Source organism: Phyllostomus discolor, chromosome 3, assembly GCF_004126475.2.
Source record: "Phyllostomus discolor isolate MPI-MPIP mPhyDis1 chromosome 3, mPhyDis1.pri.v3, whole genome shotgun sequence".
Taxonomy (NCBI): Eukaryota; Metazoa; Chordata; class Mammalia; order Chiroptera; family Phyllostomidae; genus Phyllostomus; species Phyllostomus discolor.
Window position 1 is genome coordinate 121,411,893 of NC_040905.2, and position 19,804 is coordinate 121,431,696.

Here is a 19,804-nt window from a genome sequence, read left to right on the forward strand (position 1 = left end):
CAGCCATCTCCACGTGAATGAAAGATTTGTCAGAAAGATCAAGATTTAACTTCCTATACTTCCCTTCCCTCTGTCACCCAAAGCACACCTGTATTTGCAGCTGTTCTTACTCCTCATTCTCCCCTCAGAAGAATGGGGATCTTTCCTTTCCGCTGAAGGACACTTAGCCTCAGTCCCTGCTCTACAGACCCCTTCCCTTTCTAACAATGATCCCCTTAGTTGCTAAATTCTTTAATAATTCGCCATCGATTTTTGCCTTTGTTGGGGACTCCTCTATGTGGTTTTGGAGACTGTAGCCTTGTGAGAGCAAGCCCTGAAAGGGGCTAGTAAGTCTCCCTGGAAAACCAGGTAAAAACATAGGTGGCAGGCATGACCCGACTCTTAACACTAAGGGTTCCTATGAAAATCAGGCCCTTTTGAATTCTGTCCTTTGAAGCCTGCTCTGCCTAGCATAGCCCTGTTGATATAAACCAGATGTTTAAGTTTAAGGCATAAGGAGGAAACTCCTCATCTCATGAAACATGTCTTAAAGACCATCTGGAGTCAGCATGTCTCACAGACCCTGACCTATGACAAATCTCAGTGTTCCTTCAATTGTTATCTATAGACAATACCTGTTTTTGTATGACTATAGCCTTTTGACATTGATTGATGAGCTATGCATGTATGCTGTATACACCTACACATACCATTCCCAATAAAAGCCATTTGGGAGAAGGGCTCAAGGCATTCCCCACTAGAGGGAATCGCCATCCCCTTTCCCACCGGAACAAGATTGCGTCTGGGATGACTTATTTCTCATCTGTGGCACCCAGGAGAGCTCTGCTGGATGGAGTTCCTCCCGCATGCCTTCACTTTCTTCAAAATATTCCCTTGATCTTATCCCCTCAAGCCTCTCCCTTGAATTTTTCAGTCTTGAAAGTGTCATCTTCACCTACAGGAGATCATGTAGACATGTCTTTATCTCCCACTAACTCTTTAATTCCAATGTAATTATGATCAGCATCGCTGTGCTAAAATCACACATCTCACTCTCCTCCCCTGTGTCCCAAAGGCCCTCACTCTCCAAAATTTGGTGTGAGCCCTTCTCCTCCACTTTAAAAATATTTCTGTGAGGTATACATGTAATCATGAAAATACAGTATTTGGGGGATTTGATTTTACAGTATTTGGGGGATTTTATACATCTGGTAACACACTAAATATATTACTCTGCAACTTGGTTTTTTTTACCCAACTTTTTGAGCTCTCTCCATGTTGACCTAGGTCATAAATTGTAAAGGCTATTCATCCATTCCCCTCCTGATGGATGTTTAGATTGTGTCCAATTTTCTGCTACTAAAAATGGTGGTTGCAGTGAACATCCACCTTGTGCACACATGCAGGGGACACACCTGACTGTGGAGCTACTGTCATGTTACCCACATCTGCAATCTTACCAGATATTTCCAGACTGTTCCTCGCCATGGCTGTACTGAGTTCACTTCCACTAGTGGTGTGTAACCATTCCTTTTACCCTGTCATTTTGCCAACAGTTAATATTGCCAGATTTACACTTTTTTGCCAACTTGATGGGAGTAAAATGAAATTTCATCTGATTATTACTGTGGTTCCTTACCCTTTTTCTATGATATTCAGTTTCATCTTTGAGCTACCTAGTCTTTTTTTTTTCCATTTGCCTATGGGACTTTTTTCTTTTTTCATAGTACCTGTTCTTCATATATTTTGGATGCTAATCCTTTCTTAGTATGTTGCAACTGTATGTTTCTATGCACACAATTATCTTCTCTCAAGCTCTGTTTATATTACACATCAGTACTATATTTTACAAAAGCAATACAGGTCATTCTGATGTGAAACAGACTTGAGAAACACTACTTCTAAAAAACTCAGAAAATCACTCAAGGTAACAATGAAATGAAGAATGGGACATGCGTTATCATGCTGCACTGCCAACTGGCCTTGTCTCATGTTAGCATGAAACCACAAATGTGTAAGAAGTCAAAAAAAAATCTCACTGTGTATTCATGTTACATTTCTTTAGTTTCTCTTCCAGTTCAGATAAATCTCGAAGATCTGCTCCAATAATGGCATATCTCTTTGAATCCAACATGTGCCCATCTGTGAATACAAGGAGATAATTTCAACAGAAATTAATCAAGAAGAGATTATATTCCAATGGATATGGCTTCTTCAAAATTAAATGTATTGTTTTTCTCCATTATAAGAATATACACTCATTATTTTTAAAATTCAAATAAGAAGAGTGAAATTAACTAAATCACATTTCCCAAAAATATCTATTAGCGTTTTGGTGTATAGCATTCCAGCCTTTTTCCAAAGTGCTTAAACGCATATACTCAACACAAACACTGTCTCACTGTCTCTTTGTCTGTGTCTTTCTCTTTCTCAACACACACATACCACACACACACTCCACACAGAAAAAGAAAATAGGGTCACTTAATACTTATTTTGAAAAATGCTTTTCCCACTTAAAAGTGATTTCATGGTGTTCTGCTGAGTGAATAAAACAACTGGCTGAGTCAATCCCTCACTACTAGATGTGGTATTTGCAAGTTGCCTCTGTCTTAGGCACTGGGACGAACATCCTGTATAGGTATCATGAAGCATCCATCTAATTATTTCTTTAAAATAAGTACAGAGTAACCTGTGTGATATATACATCCAGGGATGTTCCTGCAGTGTAAGACAGAGATGTTTTTAAGGGTATAAACTTGCAATGAGTAGCACATAAGTCCTAAAGATCTAATGCAAAGTATGTCAACACTGACACCCATACTGTACTATAATCATCAAACTTGCTAAAAGGCTAGATCTTAATATTCTAACCACTAAAAGGAAATGATGATAATGTGATGTGACAGAGGTACCAATTATCATAATGGCAGTCATACTACACAACAAATAAATGTGTCCAATTAACAGGCACACCTGAAGCTTACACAGTGTTGTATGTCATATGTATTTTTTAAATATATTTTATTGACTATGCTATTACACTTGTCCCAATTTTCCCCACTCTGCCCCCCTCCACCCAGTTTCCCCTTTCCCTCTAGCAGTCCGCCCCCCTTAGTTCATGTCCATGGGTAGTAAATATAAGTCCTTTGGCTTCTCCATTTCCTATACTATTCTTGACATCCCCCTATTTTGTGCCAACCAATTAATGCTTCTTTTTTAAAAAGTATATTTTATTGATTATACTATTCCAGTTGTCCCATTTCCACCCTTCATTCTCCTCCACCCTGCACACCTTTTCCCACCCACATTCCCCTCCTTTAGCTCATGTCCATGTGTCATAAGGCCTTTAGCTTCTACATTTCCCATACTATTCTTGCCCTCCCCCTGTCTACTTTCTACCTACCATCTATGCTACTTATTCTCTGTACCTTTTCCCCCTCTCTCCTCCTCCCACTCCCCTATTGCTAACCCTCCATGTGATCTCCATTTCTGTGGTTCTGTTCCTGTTCTAGTTGTTTGCTTAGTTTGTTTTTGTTTTAGGTGAGGTTGTTAATGATTGTGAGTTTGTTGTCATTTTACTGTACATGTTTTTTATCTTCTTTTTCTTAGATAAATCCCTTTAACATTTCATATAATAAGGGCTTGGTGATGATGAACTTCTTTAACTTGACCTTATCTGAGCAGCACTTTATCTGCTCTTCCATTCTAAATGAAAGCTTTGCTGGATAGAGCAATCTGGGATGTAGGTCCTTGGCTTTCATGACTTGGAATACTTCTTTCCAGCCCCTTCTTGCCTGTAAGGTCTCTTTTGAGAAATCAGCTGACAGTCTGATGGGAACTCCTTCGTAGGTTACTGTCTCCTTATCTCTTGCTGCTTCTAGGATTCTCTCCTTCATTTTTACCTTGGCTAATGTAATTATGATGTGCCTTGGTGTGTTCCTCCTTGGGTCCAACTTCTTTGGGACTCTCTGAGCTTCCTGGATTTCCTGGAAGTCTATTTCCTTTGCCAGATTGGGGAAGTTCTCCTTTATTATTTGTTCAAATAACTTTTTCCACTTGTTGCTCTTCCTCTTCCCCTTCTGGTACCCCTATAATTCAGATGTTGGAATGTTTCAAGTTGTCCTGGAGGTTCCTAAGCCTCTCCTCATTTTTTTGAATTCTTATTTCTTCATTGTTTTCTGTTTGGTTGTTTCTTTCTTCCTTCTGGTCCACTCCATTGATTTGAGTCCCAGTTTCCTTCCCATCACAATTGGTTCCCTATGCATTTTCCTTCATTTCACTTAGCGTAGCCTTTATTTTTTCATCTAATTTGCGACCAAATTCAACTAATTCTGTGAGCATCCTGATCACCAGTGCTTTGAACTGTGCATCTGATAGGTTGGCTATTTCTTGGTCACTTAGTTGTATTTGCTCTGCAACTTTGATTTGTTCTTCCATTTGGGTCATTTTTTTTTTTTTTTTGCCTTGTCATCCTCCTTACATACGAGGGGCAGAGACTTAGGTGTTCACCAGGACGGGGCAACCCAGTGGCTGGGTTGTGACACTGTATGTGGGGGAGGGGTCTGAGAGGGAACAATGGCGCTTGCTCTGCTCTCTGTAGGATTTCAGTCCCTTCCACCGCTTCTCCCAAGCAAAGTGGGCCTTTCTGGTGCTGATTCCTATGTGGGTGGTTTTGTGTACATTCTAGAACCCTGTGGATCTTTCCAACGAGCTCTCCTGTAAGGCTGGGAGTTTCTCCTTGCACCTCACCCCCCACAGGTGTTTTCAATCAGTGATCTGTGGCTTTATTTCCTGGTGCTGGGACCCTGGGTTTCGTGATCTGTCTTGCTCCCCAGTTTCGCCTGGTTTATCTGTGTGAGAATGTGGGACTGCGTGGTCAGCCAGAGTCTTGTGCGTAGTGCCTCACCTCATAATCACTGCCTCGCTGGGTCTGCCCATTGCCTTCTTGCGCGCCCAGGGTGTCTTGCATGCCTGCTGCCACTGCTTTTTGTGCCACAACCCTTCTCCACCCAGCCATCTGACTCTGCCCCACCTACCGGTCTAGATGAATGTGTCTATTTTAACTAACTTCCATACAGTTCAATTTTCTGTCAGTTCTGGTTGTTATTTTGTTTCTAAATTGTTGTTGTCCTTAGTTTGGTTGTTCGAGGAGGCACAGTGTGTCTATCTATGCCTCCATCTTGGCTGGAAGTCTTCAAATATATTTCAATAAAAAGTAGGGGGCTACAAGGGAAATGAGGAGGCCAAAAATTAGACCTATTTTACTTTGGTACTGATTGGCAGGCTGCTCTCTTAATGGTATGCCAATTTGTAAGATACTACGTTCAAAGGAAATAATTTATGATCTGAACTATTTGCGAATAAAATAGCACTTGCTTTAAGAATATTCCAACAGAGGCTGGATGGCACAGTACCTCCAATGGTTCTCAAGCTGTGGCTGCATCAGAACCACACACATTGATAGGCTCCACCCCCACAGTTTCTGATGCAGATCTTTCAAAATGTAGAGATTTGCATTTCTGACAAGTTCCCAGATGGTGCTGATGCTGCTCATCTGGGACTTCACTCTCAGAACCACTGGTACAGATGACTGGCAATAGTGAAAAGCAGGTGAAGGGTTCATGATGGAAGTTCAACAATCTAGTCAGAGCATTTCTGTGTACACCTGAAATTTTTTTCAGTTAAAGTTAAAAAAGAGATTTATGATAAAAAGAAAACTGACCGTTTTTCCAAAGCATTGCCCAACCTCCACAAGTGTACAAATCAGGGAAGGAGTTAGAACATCCAACAGACATCCTGTGTCACTGCTGGTAACTCAGGTTCTCCTGGCTTGAGGACCCACAGCAAACAATGTGGGAAAGGGTAATAGCTCAGCACAGAAGCAGGTTCTCTCTTATGATCTTGATGACCCCAACTGGCTGATTCCACTACACTTAGCCACACACCATAAGCTAAAGGAAATACCTCCCAGGAACCTACTAGGTGTTAGGAAAGCACCTAAGAACAAGTGGGGAAACCCAAGTCAGCCCCTGGCACTACAATGCCTGAGTCAGGGAAAGAATATAAAGAACAGGAAGGCACTTGTCTGCCGCACTATGAAGTCAAATGGTTCCCAAATGCCTATATGCCTTCTTGCAAATAACATACATATTAATAATAAGCATATTTTAAAAAATATTGTTTTACATATTTTTAGAGAAAGGAAGGGAGAGAGGGATAGAAACATCGATGTGTGAGAGACACAGTGATCAGTTGCCTCCTGCACTCCCCCAACTGTGGACTTGGCCCGCAACCCAGGCATGTGTCCTCCCTGACTGGGAATTGAACTGGAGACCTTCTGGTTTGCAGGCCAGCACTCAATCCCCTGAGCCATGCCAGCCAGCACAATAATAAGCATATTTAATGTAAGTTTTCCATCCCTAACAACAACAACAACAACAAAACCCCACAAAATTTTGAAGCCTGAAGTTCAGGGGAGACATGTCTTACCAGAAATTTGGAGCTACAGGTAGCTCATAAAGTTGAAATGCACACTGTTATGATGACTCTTTTAAAAATTTAGCACAAGGTATGGAGAAGATGAGGGGTCAGTGACTTGAAGCACACTTGGCCATGGCCCAGCCATATCCATAGTATGCTGACATGTCACCCAGGAGACACTGGAGGAGATGGCCCAAGTCTCATTAACAATAATAGACTTTGATGATTCCAACAGTGCTGGGAACCACCCTGCCTGGTTTCAGAAGCTATAACCCCCTATGGCTAAGGCTGAGTAAAAAGACCTTGGGACCATAAGCCACTAAGGAGACAAAACTTACCCTCCCAGCAGGGGCACAACCTCTGCCCCCTTTACTTCACCCTGCTTGGCCCCTGGAGAATGGCTGGTTAGTCAATGACGGGTAAGATTCCTCAAGGCAGGAACAACCTAAGACAGTCGCAGCCACAAAGGGGCCATCAGGGAAGGACTTAGGGGATTATGGAGGAAGGACAAAAGATCCTCATCCCTCAGCTTTGTCATAGCCTGAATCTTCATTCTATCTGTAAAAAGTCTCCTAATCTCTTGGCTGCCTGCAACCCCCACCTGCTTCAGGCCTGGAACAATGCCAAAATGGGGTGCAGACCTGTGCGGGAATGGGTGGTTCCCAGTGTGGGGGGGGGGCATCGATCAGGCCTAAGAAAGAATGCATAATATCCTGTGAAACCTGCTTTGCTAAGAATGCCCTCAATTTAAATGTTAAGGGTCCAAGCACAAAATAAGTTTCCCAATGTTTTATGGCCCTTTGGCGTCACTCTTATCTATCTGACCCTGACTCAGAATAAGCCCTTATAGGTCTTTGAATGTTATCTACTCCTTGATCATTACTCCCTGACAATGATTGATGAGCTTTACGTATATGCCCTGTATTCCTATGCAAACTAAACCCAATAAAAGCCCAGGGAAACAGGTGCTCGAGGCTCCTTTCCTCAGAGAGATTGGCCACCTTTCCTCCCCAAGTAGATCATGTTTTCATAGATTTACTCTCAACCACGGCAGCAGCTGGGAGGGCTCTGCAGGACGGAGCTCCCCTATACAAAAGCACACACTCCATCATGATTCCGGTGCCACTCTGAAGTCGGGGCTACTCAAGTTTTGGACCTTGTAGGTCCATTACCTGACCTCCCAGGATGTCTTACCCTCGCTATGCTTGGAATGGAAGGTGTTCACTACAGGACACAGCCTCAGAGTGAGTTTCAAAGGAGTTTTACTATTCTGGGAAAATATGCCATCTCAGCATGCAAAGTTATATAACATTTTAAAATAGCAGGACATCATTTCAGCCTATCAGATTGGGAGAAGTTTTACTTATTTTTTAAATTTATTTTTATTGTCTGTCATAACTTTACTGGGTCTCTCCCCTAAAGACAGATGTTATACATATATGCCTTCAGCATTAAAACCAGATGAGATAGGATTCTGTAGCATACAGAGATTCCTGGGGAGCTGCCGAGATGATCCCCGCCTCTTCAGTCACCCAGACTGGAACGGTGACTCCCTTCCTATGTCTGCATGTGAGACCTCTACATCAATGGGCTCCAGTCAATGGGTTCCACTGGAAAAACACGAACTTTTGTTCCTCTCTGCTGGATAAACTGCTGGAAATGGACTTAACCAGCTCTTCAGTCTACCGCTCCAGTTCTTTTTCTTTGCCATCGTTTGGTGGCTTGTCCAAGAGATCTTTTCACAGCTTTAGTACCATTTTCCAGCCTCAGACTCATCTGGCCTTGAATGCCAGTTTCCCCTTTCACCTTACTGATCTTTCCTTGACCCTCTTCTTCACTGAGTTGTGCCTCCTGGACTTCCAGCTGCAATTTTTTGGCTTCAAGACCCCATTCCAAAATCTGGATTTGATACAAATAGTCTTTTCACTTTCTCTCACATTCTGTTCTTTTCTGTCTTATTTCTTGAAATTGATCCTTCAGCTGTTTTTCATTTTCCTGTCCAATCTGTAATTCATTTTCCCAAAATTCTTCCTCTTCAATTTTGACATCATTTCTTTTGATCTTTTGCTCCAGACAATTTTCTCTTCAAAGGTAGAATTATAATTTTGCTCCCAAAATCATATTTCTATTTCATTTGATTCTAGCTCTTTCTCAATGGAGAGAAGCTTTCTGTTGCAAATAGATCAGCTCCTTTAACTTATCTGCTGTTGTTTTGCAGTTACTCAGCATCTTTTGCTTGAATTCAGTTTCTCTACCTTTTCCAAAAATGTCCATTAATCCTTTGGCACCTCTGTAAAATGTTTATGATTTTCTATTAGATTCTCTTCTTTGGGTTGATTTGTGAATTTGAGGTCTCACCTTAGCTAAAGGGGTCAAACTATGCCTGTATAAAGTTCTTTCAGAAATTTGTGCCACATTATCTGATGTGGGTCACTCACTGAGAGATGACCCAGCCTCATTCCACATAAAATAAGTGGTGCATCACTAGCATACTGTCCCCATTTGTTTAAGAATATGATAGGATTCTCATGAGGCTCCAAATGTCTCAGTATCTCTTGTTTTCTATCAGAGTGTACCTTCCAGTCTGACCTATCACTCGAGCTAAGGTTACTACACCCTCCTGACAAGCTCTGACTTGGGTGACCTCAAAAACAATCCTCTGAACTCCATCCACCCATACTTTAAGTTCTAGGGTGCACCAGCCAAGGGTCAACCAAGGGCCCTGACACTGGTCATCAAAGGTGTAAGGTCATGTCTCTGGCTACGGAAACATGGAGAAAACAGTCTGTATAGTCAGCTTAGCACTCTGGAGACCCCAAGCAGAAAGACTATAAGGTAGTCTCAAGGAATGGTAAAGCTTCAGACAGGTATTCTAAGAGGAGCTACACAGGTCACCCGCAGTGTTGGCCCAGGCACTGAGGACACAGCAGCACCTGGAGCACCTCAGCTGCCCAGCACCTAAGGCAGGCTGCACAGCTCCGTATGCCTCCATAGGAGGGAGGCCCCAACTCCCTGGTGTGCCCTGCCTGTACACCTGCCCTGGCAGCCCACACTCAGGAGTGAGGATGCTCTTGGCCTGGTGGGGGTGTGTGAGAACGCAGCAGCAGAGTTAGCCAGACTGGGAGCGATTTTAAAAATGAGAATACCCAGTGAAAAGGTAGGGATTGAGAATCCTTACTCCCTCTAGTGGAAACAAAAATTAGTAATTAGGATCTTAAAGAATGGTAGCTTTAGCTAGTAGAATCCATAGTATGTAATTCTTTATTTTGCTAGCAATGTGCACATATACATGTTTTCTATAGTACTGTTTAATATAAAAACATTAAAAAAGGAAGCAATCTAAATGATCGTCAGTAGGAAATAGATTAAATAAAATGGAATTTCCATGCAAAGAGGTGCTATGAAGCCATTGAAATTAATGATATAAAACAGTGATTTTTAACCAGTGTGGCACAACACACTGATGGGCCCCAAGAATTTTTCAAATGTGCAATACCTGACTATTTAGTCAGGGGCACTGACCTCTTCTCCCTTAGACTGTCAAATTTAAAAAATGACAACAGCTAACACAATAGGTCTCTGATATGAATGAATCAAAATTATACATTTTGGGGGGTCAGAGAGCCAAAAAACATATTATATATATTATACGCATGTAAGTTTAAGTACTTAGTTTATGTGTGCCATGAGATGAAAAAGGTTGAAAATCGCTGACATAGAAAGCTACCCAAGCAGACGGGTAGACAGTGATGATTTGCTGGGATGTGAAACGAGCAAGTTACAAACATACATGTTAATCATTCGGTTTGTTAAAATTACACATGAATATAGATTTGTACACAGAAATATAGATTCATTCACTCAACACATCTATTGAACTACAACATATATTTATTCAATGTACACTCCTTCAGCAGAAACCTACTGAAACTTCTATGTGCGAAGCACTGGGCTGCATTTGTGTGTTCTTCTCCTGATCTCTGGGTACAACATTCAGCTGTAGTAGAAAATGACAAACATTTGTTTTCTTGGTGTGGGGCAGGATTGTAGAGGATCTTTATTTTCCACTTCATATTTCTACATTGATCAAAAGCAATGTAAAGTGCTAGATCTTGTCTACATATAATTGTTCTGACACAAATATTAATCAAATATGTAGAAGTCACGATAGCAGAAGTGTGAAAAGGCAAACGCATGGCAAAGCCTGACTAGGTTGCACTCACAACTGGTATGAGGGAAACTAAGAGTGGGGGAGACATTTTCTGTGGAAACATAACTGGGCACCCAATCACGACAAAGACAGAATGACTAATGCAGTGTGGTTGTGAGTAAAAGGGGGCTTATGAGTTGTGTGATGGCTACTGGATGATCTGAGCCAGCCATCTCAGAAGACCACCTTCTCCAACCATGTTTTCTGACCTGAATTATTATTAAGCTCCTTGCACTTCTCTGTCAGACACCAACTGAAAATGATAGAAGATTCTGCAAGAGATTTATCTTAATTTCAAAAATGTGAAAATGCAGAAAGTGTTGCTGGAAACATTCATAATTAAAACTGAAGGGGAAAACAAGAGTACAGGGGCCAAGGAGCTAATATAAGTGGGTGACAGAGTGGTAGGGACAGAAGTGGCAGATGCTTGGCCCCTCTCAATGACTTCCATGTAGGAGTGAGGGTCCAAAGTTGCCAAAGCTGGTCTTTCCAAAGAAAGCCAGATTTTCACTAAAAATCTCCTATCAATATGTTGGCAAGTAACTGAAAAAATTTTTTAAAGCACACTGGCAAACACAAGGCCTGCAAGTTGAGCCCGGGCCTCCACTTTGTTTTATATGGGCCGGCACCTCGTTTCTACCTGGCAGCCTCGCCGAGCTCCTTGCCCCTGGTTAAGGAGTGGTTACATTTACACAGCCCTAAAATTCCATTCGGCCCTTTGAAGGCAACTGCAAGACTGATGTGGCCCCCAATGAAAATGAGTTTGACACCCGTTTTAAAGAGTTAAGACTGGGGACCTATGGACATCTAAGAAGAGTCACACAAACGCATTTTAAACTGTTTCACGGTAACTGTGAAGGAAGCATAAAGGGATCAGAAGTAAACTGTGTGACATCATATGCATACACATGCACACATGCACACACATGCATGCACACACCATCTTTAGAAAGGAAAGGGAAATCAAGCAAAAATAGCCATGTAGTTTACAACGAACGCATTGCTTAAATTAAGGATACTTGCCTATTTGAAATGTATCCTCTGAATGTAATTCTAAAATTGGTTTTGATAGAAGAGGCTTGAATCTATGGGAAGGTGGGAAAGAGGAGAAAGGTGAGTCAGGCAGCTTATTTACTGCAAAAATGCACACTCACTATAAAAATGGCAAGTAGGTACTGCTACTGTAGAGACTACTGTTCAATTCCATTTAACCAGAGGCACATAAAGTCGAAACGCAATGGCCACGTGTCTTGGGCTAGGTCAGCTAAGCACCATTATACTCAGAATTTGATGTCAATCACAAACTGATCATAAACACTCAGACTTAGAAATGGCTACAGACATGCTAGCAAGAATTTCCCTGGGGCCCTGGCTGGCGTAGCTCAGTGGATTGAGCACGGGCTGTGAACCAAAGTGTCACAGGTTTGATTCCCAGTCAGGCCACAGCCCCCAGCAACCGCACATTGATGTTTCTCTCTCTCTCTTTCTCCCTCCCTTCCCTCTCTAAAAATAAATAAATAAAATCTTAAAAAAAAAGAATTTCCCAAATGTTCCAGTATTTGTCAAGCAATTTCTACTTTTTTGCCTCTTCTCTAAATTTTAAAGATAGCTATTATTTCTCAGATAACTTAAAAAGCTAACTTAGACCTAATGCCCATAACATTTATGTGATAACTACCCCAATCAAGACTATGGAAAAAAATCAGAGAGCCAAATGATCAGTAACCCAGCCACCACGGCTCAGATGCCAATGCATTTCCCACTCTGGTAACCATCACTAGATTGAATTAGAGCCTCCTTTCTTATACTTCACTGAGGTCTAACAGGCTTTCTTGTACTTCATAGTTACCAGAGTGTCGGAATTGCCATATATCATTTGAAAAGCACATTTAATATAAAATGCTGTTTTCTATTGGAAAGAGTAAAATCTCATTTTCATAGGATAAAGTAGAAAAAGCCAAAGCTGGAAAAGTATTTCCAGTTTGTGAGGATTGGACATCTCTAAAGGACAAATTTAAACTTTTAGGTTTATTACATTTTTGTAAATATAAGAATTAGGATTTTATTTCAATGACTGATTTAAACAGGAGGGAGAAAGTGTGGATTAACACTATCAAGAAACCTTGACTCTGGGCTTGAAGCCAGGATTTAAATCTCAGCTCCACTCTTCCTAGCTGGATAACCTTAAGCAAATTAGCCAAACTTGTTTGGGCCTCAGTTTTCCCATCTGTAAAAAGGGCTAATAGTACTTAACTCAAGTCTGCTCTGAGGACTGGATGAGACAACCTAAGGGAAGCATGTACAATGGTCCCAGGCGAAGACAAGCTCTCAGCAAAGGTTCCCAAATTCATCTACAACTTTGCAAACCCTTTGAAACCTGGAATGGCTTCCACAATATCTCATATAATCGTGGATTAACTTCAGTCTCCATTCATTCATTCAAAAAATACTTACTACATATCTGTTCTGAACAAGGTACCTTTCTATGCCCTGGAGGTAAAGAAGCAAACAAAACCAACACATAACGAAATTATTTAAACTACAATCACTGGGTAGAGGCACAGGAGAGGATGCATTTCCTTTTGAGAACTGCATGCCACATTGGAATGAGGGTCCCAAAACTACAATCACTGGGTAGAGGCACAGGAGAGGATGCATTTCCTTTTGAGAACTGCATGCCACATTGGAATGAGGGTCCCAGGGCAAGAATGAAAGTCCGGAGATGCTCAAAGGAAAGTAGTGCACAAAAATGAGGTCCTGGAGATCAACCCTGCCACCTACTGAGAGCCGGTTCTGAATTCTTTCTTCTGGCCATACCCACACTTACTTGATGCTTTGCAGCTTTCTTGTGACTATCATTGGAAAATCAACTTCAAAATATTTACTTGGGAGAAGATCCTGATCCTGAGGAGAAAAACACAGTAATCTTTAGAATCACTTACTCATGCATACATATACTGATCATCTTCATGGACCAAGTATGAGGCCCCAAAGAGCAATGTGGCACTTAAGGATTTTAAATCAGGGAAACTGTATGGTCAGAAATCCATTCTTGTCTCGAGCCAACCAACAGCTGACCCCTGACAGAGTCAGGTCAGATGAGATGCATCTGCACAGCAGAGGCGACTGTAGCCGGATCTCCTGTCTATCTCTTCCTCTATGCCTGTCCCTGCTAGCAACAGGTGATAGGATTTTTAGATACCTGTGTGTTATAACAAAAAATCTGCACAATGCCTCTGATTCTGTGAGAAGTGATTTGCTGACCACAGAACAGAAATCCCTGACAACCCTAATGCTGCCTACTTCCGCCACCTGGGTAGTTAAGGACAAAATTAAACTTGGGTAGACCAGCTGCCAGAATGTTGGAGGAAGTCATTGCTGGGAATGTCCCTTAAGGAGTCACCACTTAAAAGCTCAAGATTTATTAGAGCCACTACCCCTCCCATACCCTGGATAGAAATGTTTATTAGTGAGACCAGGTGGGTGCAGAAGCAGGGAGTTCTGGTTGAATATAATAGTCTCGATGCATGGAGGCAAATACAAAGCACGGACCCCCCAAGATGTATAAATCAAAAGACCTAGGCAGGAAACCAGTTACCTAACCTAGACAAATCTAACCTCAACAGACAATAGCTAATTTCCATATAACCTATAAATCACCCCTTGCACCCTTTTAACTTAGACCAATCCCTACAATCCCTAGAATGGTTGGGTGTCATCCCAAAAAAACTGAAAAGTCACCGGTTTGATTCCTGGTCAGAGCTTATACCTGGTTTGTAGGTTCAGTCCCCTGTCAGGGCACATAAAAGGAGCAACCAATTGATTTTTCTCTCTGGGATTGATGTCTCTCCTCTTTCTACCTCCCTAGCCCTCTCTCTAAAACTAAATAAATAATATCTTTTAAAAAAAGAATTCATTAAAAAAAAGCATGACATGGAAAGAGGATTAGTATTATTTTGATATACATTTATTTTTCTTTCTGTGAGAGTTGAGCACAGCAGAAAGGTTTAAAAAAAAAAAAACAAGTACTCTAGAGCCCAGGGACAAGGGTTCAAATCGTAGCTCTACCACTTGCTTGCTGTGAGGCCTCTAGAAAGTCACTTAACTCCCTGGGCCAAGGTTTCCTCACCTGAAAAGTAGAGAAATGACAACACCTCATGGTGTTGTGACCATTAATGAGGAAATACACAAGTAACATTCAGAACAGGGTCTGCCTTAGTAGGCCCATATGTGTTCCTATTATTTATTATTTACAGACATAGGTACATAGATGGGGGTCCTGGCTGAGGGTGTACATTTATTTTCTACTGTGGCCTGCAGTAAAAAAACATGTGAAGCATACACACACACACACACACACACACACACAGCCCTGCTTTCCTTTCCTGCTTTTGCTAGCTTATTTGGGACCATTCTCGAATGCCTCCTCTCCCTGTTGGCTCTGTTACCACCTACACAGTCTGTAACACCCCTCTGGTGACTCTCAAGAATACATGTCATGTTGTAGCAGCTATTCATGCCTGAGAACCAGCCAGAAACAAGGTGCTCCACACTTGGCCTACCTGACTAGTGGCTCCCCCAGAGACACATTTAACAGCCTTGCACCCACCTGCACTTATATTCCATTCAAATGTAGAACTAATGTAGTTTTTAAAAAGACAAAAAAGAAGAAAGAAAAGAAAGTTGCTGACATCCAAAATGTGGTGGTAGCTATAATGCTGCACGACGGGATGAATGGCAAGGCTGACTGACACTCTTATTTCTGACTTGAGCAACTTGCATAACCAAGTATGCAGATAGTAACAAGAGATGGAGAACAGGTACAGAGGGCAGCAGACAGACATCCCTGAGGGCTGCAGAATGGGGGCAGAAATCATGAGCAAGCATTTCCGAGTAGGCAGGGGACCCCTAAAGGTGAGTATTGGAATTGTGGGATCAGCCATTCCTCACCCATGTGGAGAATGGTCCTCAGATAAAATCTCAGGGGATCTGGCCTGGGGAAAAAAGGGGAAGGTAAGGAGTGGGAGACAGAAAAAGGGAGAGAGAGAGAAGAAAGGAAAAAAGGAGAAAGAAAGAAAAGGACAAGAGCAGATTATACCCTTTACCATACAATATTGCTACAAACTGAATGATCATCAAATTTCTATTATACCCTATACATTGTATCTCCTGTACCTGCTTACCAGGTGCAAAGTCCTTCTTGCATGCAACTTCAACCATATATCCTATAGCACCTCAGTGCAGTATTAACTCCTATACGAAGTGTACCATGTCACTACAGCCCACATCTATGATCAGCCCTCTGGCCCAGCAGACGAGTCACCTGTCACATGGAAGCTCCAAACACACCTGGCTACAACCTCAGCTCTGCAAGGAGTCTATCTGCCTCAGTACACACAAATGCAGATGACAGCGGTTCCTGTTGAAGAGACAAGTGTCTGTAGAGATGTCTAATGACAATTCTCCATATACTTTCAACCCAGTAACTGGAAGATATACAGAAAGGTGTTCTTACATGAAGAAGACAGTGAAGGCAGAACAATCATGGGTTTTTCTGATCAACTGTGCTTTGGGAAAGTATTAACAGTTTTGTACAGGTTCCTGAAAACATTATTTATAGGGAAATCAACAAAAACTATTTTTTGTTGTAAGTTCTATAAGGTGCACAATACCCTCAAATTATTCTAGTAGCTGTTCCACTGAACCACTTTATTGTAGGGAGAAAAATTTATCAAATGTTATTGCAAAAAGAAAGAGGAAAAAAGACAAGAAAAAGGGGGGAAAATAAAACTTCAATTTTCTGGATACAAACAAACACCATAAACACTTATGATTATGCCTTGGCTGGTGTGGCTCAGTGGATTGAGCACTGCCCTGCAAACCAAAGAATTGCTGCTTCGACTCCCAGTCTAGGGCACATGCCTGGGTTGCAGGCCAGGTCCCCAGTAGGAGGCACACAAGAGGCAACCACACATTGATGTTTCTCTTCCTCTTTTACTCCCTTCCCCTCTCTAAAAATAAATAAAGTCTTTTAAAAAAGACTTATGATTATGTGACTGAATTTTTGTGATAATGTGTTTGTGCTTTTCTCAGCCATATGAAATAGGCTTTCTGACGTTTAACTAGTCCGACTTCGCCCATGAAGTTCTGTGCCTGCTGTGTGACTGTCATTCAGTGTTGCCCTCAGTGTCTCTTCTTCACTTTCTATTTTCTTTCAATGTAGTATGAAGCATCTTATTCTTTTCTAAGAATTCCAATTTGCCTTAACTCTTTTGATGCTGCAGCCATTTAAGTAAAAGTTCGAACTAATGTAGAATGTTTTGATGCTGCAGCTATTTAAGTAATAGTTCAAACTAATGATGTAGAATGTTTTGACCAAATGAGCTGGTCTACAATCCCTCATAAAACAGCAGTGTAGAGCTTTTAAAAGGCATAAAAGAGGTTAAGGGGGAATAAATGGTAATGGAAAAACTACAAAAGAAAAATCCAAAGAAGTGGAATTCCTATATCAAAAGATGTATAGGTGTGAAATTTATAAGAAATGGTCAATTAAAAATGAGTTGAAACATTTTACATCCTTACTAGCAATATATGTGAGATGTAGTTACTCAGCATCCTTGCCAACATGTCATTGTCAGTCTTTATGACTTTAGGCATTTTTATGGATGTGTAGTAGAACCTCCTTCTGGCTTTAATCTGTATCCTCTAGAGCAATGATATTGAGCATCTTTTAATCTGGCTATTGGACCTTCACATACCTTTTTGAAAGTATCTGTCAAAGTCTTTTGCTCCTTTATACTGAATTGGTTTCTTTTTATTATTGCTTTGTATGTGTTTTTCATATACAATAAAGTAAACTGTTGCATATTTAAAAAGGTAGCCCATAAAAGTTGCTTGTAAAAGAAAAAAATGAATGAAGGAGGCATATACAGTCCTACAGCTTCTACAGTATCTTGATTCTCATTATATCCAGAAAAAGAGGTCGCTGTGGAAGAAAAGAGTCCAACATGCATACCTGGACCTCTTACAAAACAAACACTCACTCTCATTTTCACAGCCGTGGCAAATGAGGTTACAACTTTTTATTCTGGGATTCTCTGGCTCTTCTGACACTCTGCTCCAAAGAAGCTCCAAAGAAGCTCACATGTCACAGGAACAGGAAGGACACCTAACACCAAGTATAACTCCTAGAGGGCAGCCAGGAGCAGCCAAAACCTCTCAACCTCAAAGGGGACCCAACAGGGCTGACTGCTTCACAAGCTGCCAAAATCAACACTGCTTCCCTATGTACATGATCCTCTGATTGTGTAGAAACAGCATTCAGGCAACACCAAAAATTCAGGCCCCGTGAAGGGTTTCACTCACCATTTATTCTTTGTTAATGACAATACTGGAACCTTTCCTTTCCCTATTTTTGCCTGCTGCCTGGAGATGGGAGTCTTCAACCATCCAAGTAGTCTTGAGTCCCTGAGAGCCCACGAACCAGCTCATACAGTAGTGGCAGCAGAAAGCCTGTGATTCCCAGCTAAGACTCTGCTGGGGCATCAGAGCACTGTGCCAGGTAGAAGTTACATGAGATAACAAGATCAATGGGAGGAAGGAAGATGGCGGCTTTGCTCTAGGCAGCGTTTTTCTCGGTTTCTGTGAAGAGGAGGGAAACTCGCGGATCAGTGGAGAGGCAGAGCAAGTGGACTAGGTTACCAAATCACTTTTGAAAGCAGGACATCGGGTATTACTGCGATCACTGGAAAACCAGATGGTAGGGAGACTGCTTCGGGACAAAAGGGACCCGGGGATCAGCGCGGGGTCTGGGGGTGTGCAGTCCCCAGGCCTGGTGCTCCAGGGTCTGCCTCAGGGCTCCCAGGAGAGGGGAGTCACTGCTCCCTCCACCGAATATGGGGGTTGAGCAACTCCAGGGGAGAACGTGTTGCTTGAAGGAACAGATTGGCCAGTTGGTCTGGGAAAAAATCACCCAGGGACTATGCACACCCACCCAGAGACCTGGGAGAAGTGAGGGCCCCCAGCCAACACGACTGCCCCTGGTTGGGAAAGGCGCCAACACCCCTGGCCTGGTTGGGCTGCGGATCGGTGGAAAACAAAGAGCTGGGAAGGGCTCCACTTGCGCCCCATCGGGAGGCCTGACTCGCGCACGCTGTGAACCCGGCAGGGTCGCGTGCTCCATCGGGGAGCCTGTCTCACACTCACAGTGAACTCGGAAGAGTCGCGGCATGGCGATTAGGGCCATCCTAGAGCCCAATCTCAAAAGTTTGGGGGAGGGGCGCACACTTTTACGATTCCCAGGGAGGGCTCAGTGAATCCCAAAACATCTCGGGTGCCTTCTGAGATCATAGAGCTGGAACCCTGCAGGACCTGGAGTCCGGAAGAACGTGGCAGTGAGCTCTAGAGACCAAGTATGCTTGGGAGCACCCAGGGTACCTGACAGTCTTGCTGAGATCTGGCTGGGAAGAGAGAAAATAATTTCAAAGGTCCCTCAGCCAGCTGAAGCCAGCAAGATCAGAAAAACTGGTCTGGCCAGTTAGAAACCAACAAAAGGTTTTTCATATTTTGTTTCGTTTGGTTTGGTTTTGTTTTTGTGGCTGTTGTTGGTTGATTGATTTTTATCTTGTGTTTTATGTGACATTTTATTTTTTAATTCTTACTATTTTTATACCTCGCAATCCCTTATGTTTCTCTTCCATTCATCCTAATATTATTCTTTGCAATCCAAATTTATCGCTCCTACACTACATCTTCTGCTTTTCTTTCCTTTTTTTTAATCTTGCAAGTTACTGTAAATTTGTATTATCTTTTTCTCACTTTTCCGACATTTTTTATTTTAATAATATTTTGGTATTCTTTTTCTTTCTGTATAATCTTCTTTGCCTGGCTGGTTATACTGCCATTTGATAGGTTCCCCCTGATATCTCAGTCACAAGGTGTTGATAAGTTACTATCCTTCATCTGTGTTCCATTAATACATCTCTCAAGGTTCTATACTCTTTATACTTGTTATCTAGACCTCATCGATTCTGCCACAAGACTGTCACTTTACTATTACTGTTAGTAAGACCTAGTCTATGCAATTGTAAATACTTCTCAATACCCCTACCTGATCTCAGCCCACTTTGCAAT

The 19,804-nt window shown here is 42.0% G+C and overlaps 1 protein-coding gene and 1 pseudogene across 4 annotated transcripts in view; both read right to left on the bottom strand.

Moving 5' to 3' along the window:
* The window catches only part of LCMT1 (leucine carboxyl methyltransferase 1), a 69,608-nt gene that overhangs the window by 12,435 nt on the left and 37,369 nt on the right, over positions 1–19,804 (bottom strand). For all 4 annotated transcript variants that reach the window (XM_028523246.2, XM_036021365.1, XM_036021367.1 and 1 more), the window contains 3 exons: positions 13,500–13,576; positions 11,696–11,757; positions 2,019–2,121 (listed from right to left, as the gene is read on the bottom strand). In XM_028523246.2, coding sequence (XP_028379047.1) covers positions 2,019–2,121; positions 11,696–11,757; positions 13,500–13,576 — 242 coding nt within the window. The remainder of the gene's footprint in view (positions 1–2,018; positions 2,122–11,695; positions 11,758–13,499; positions 13,577–19,804) is intronic.
* LOC114503074 lies at positions 7,443–9,211 on the bottom strand (annotated as a pseudogene).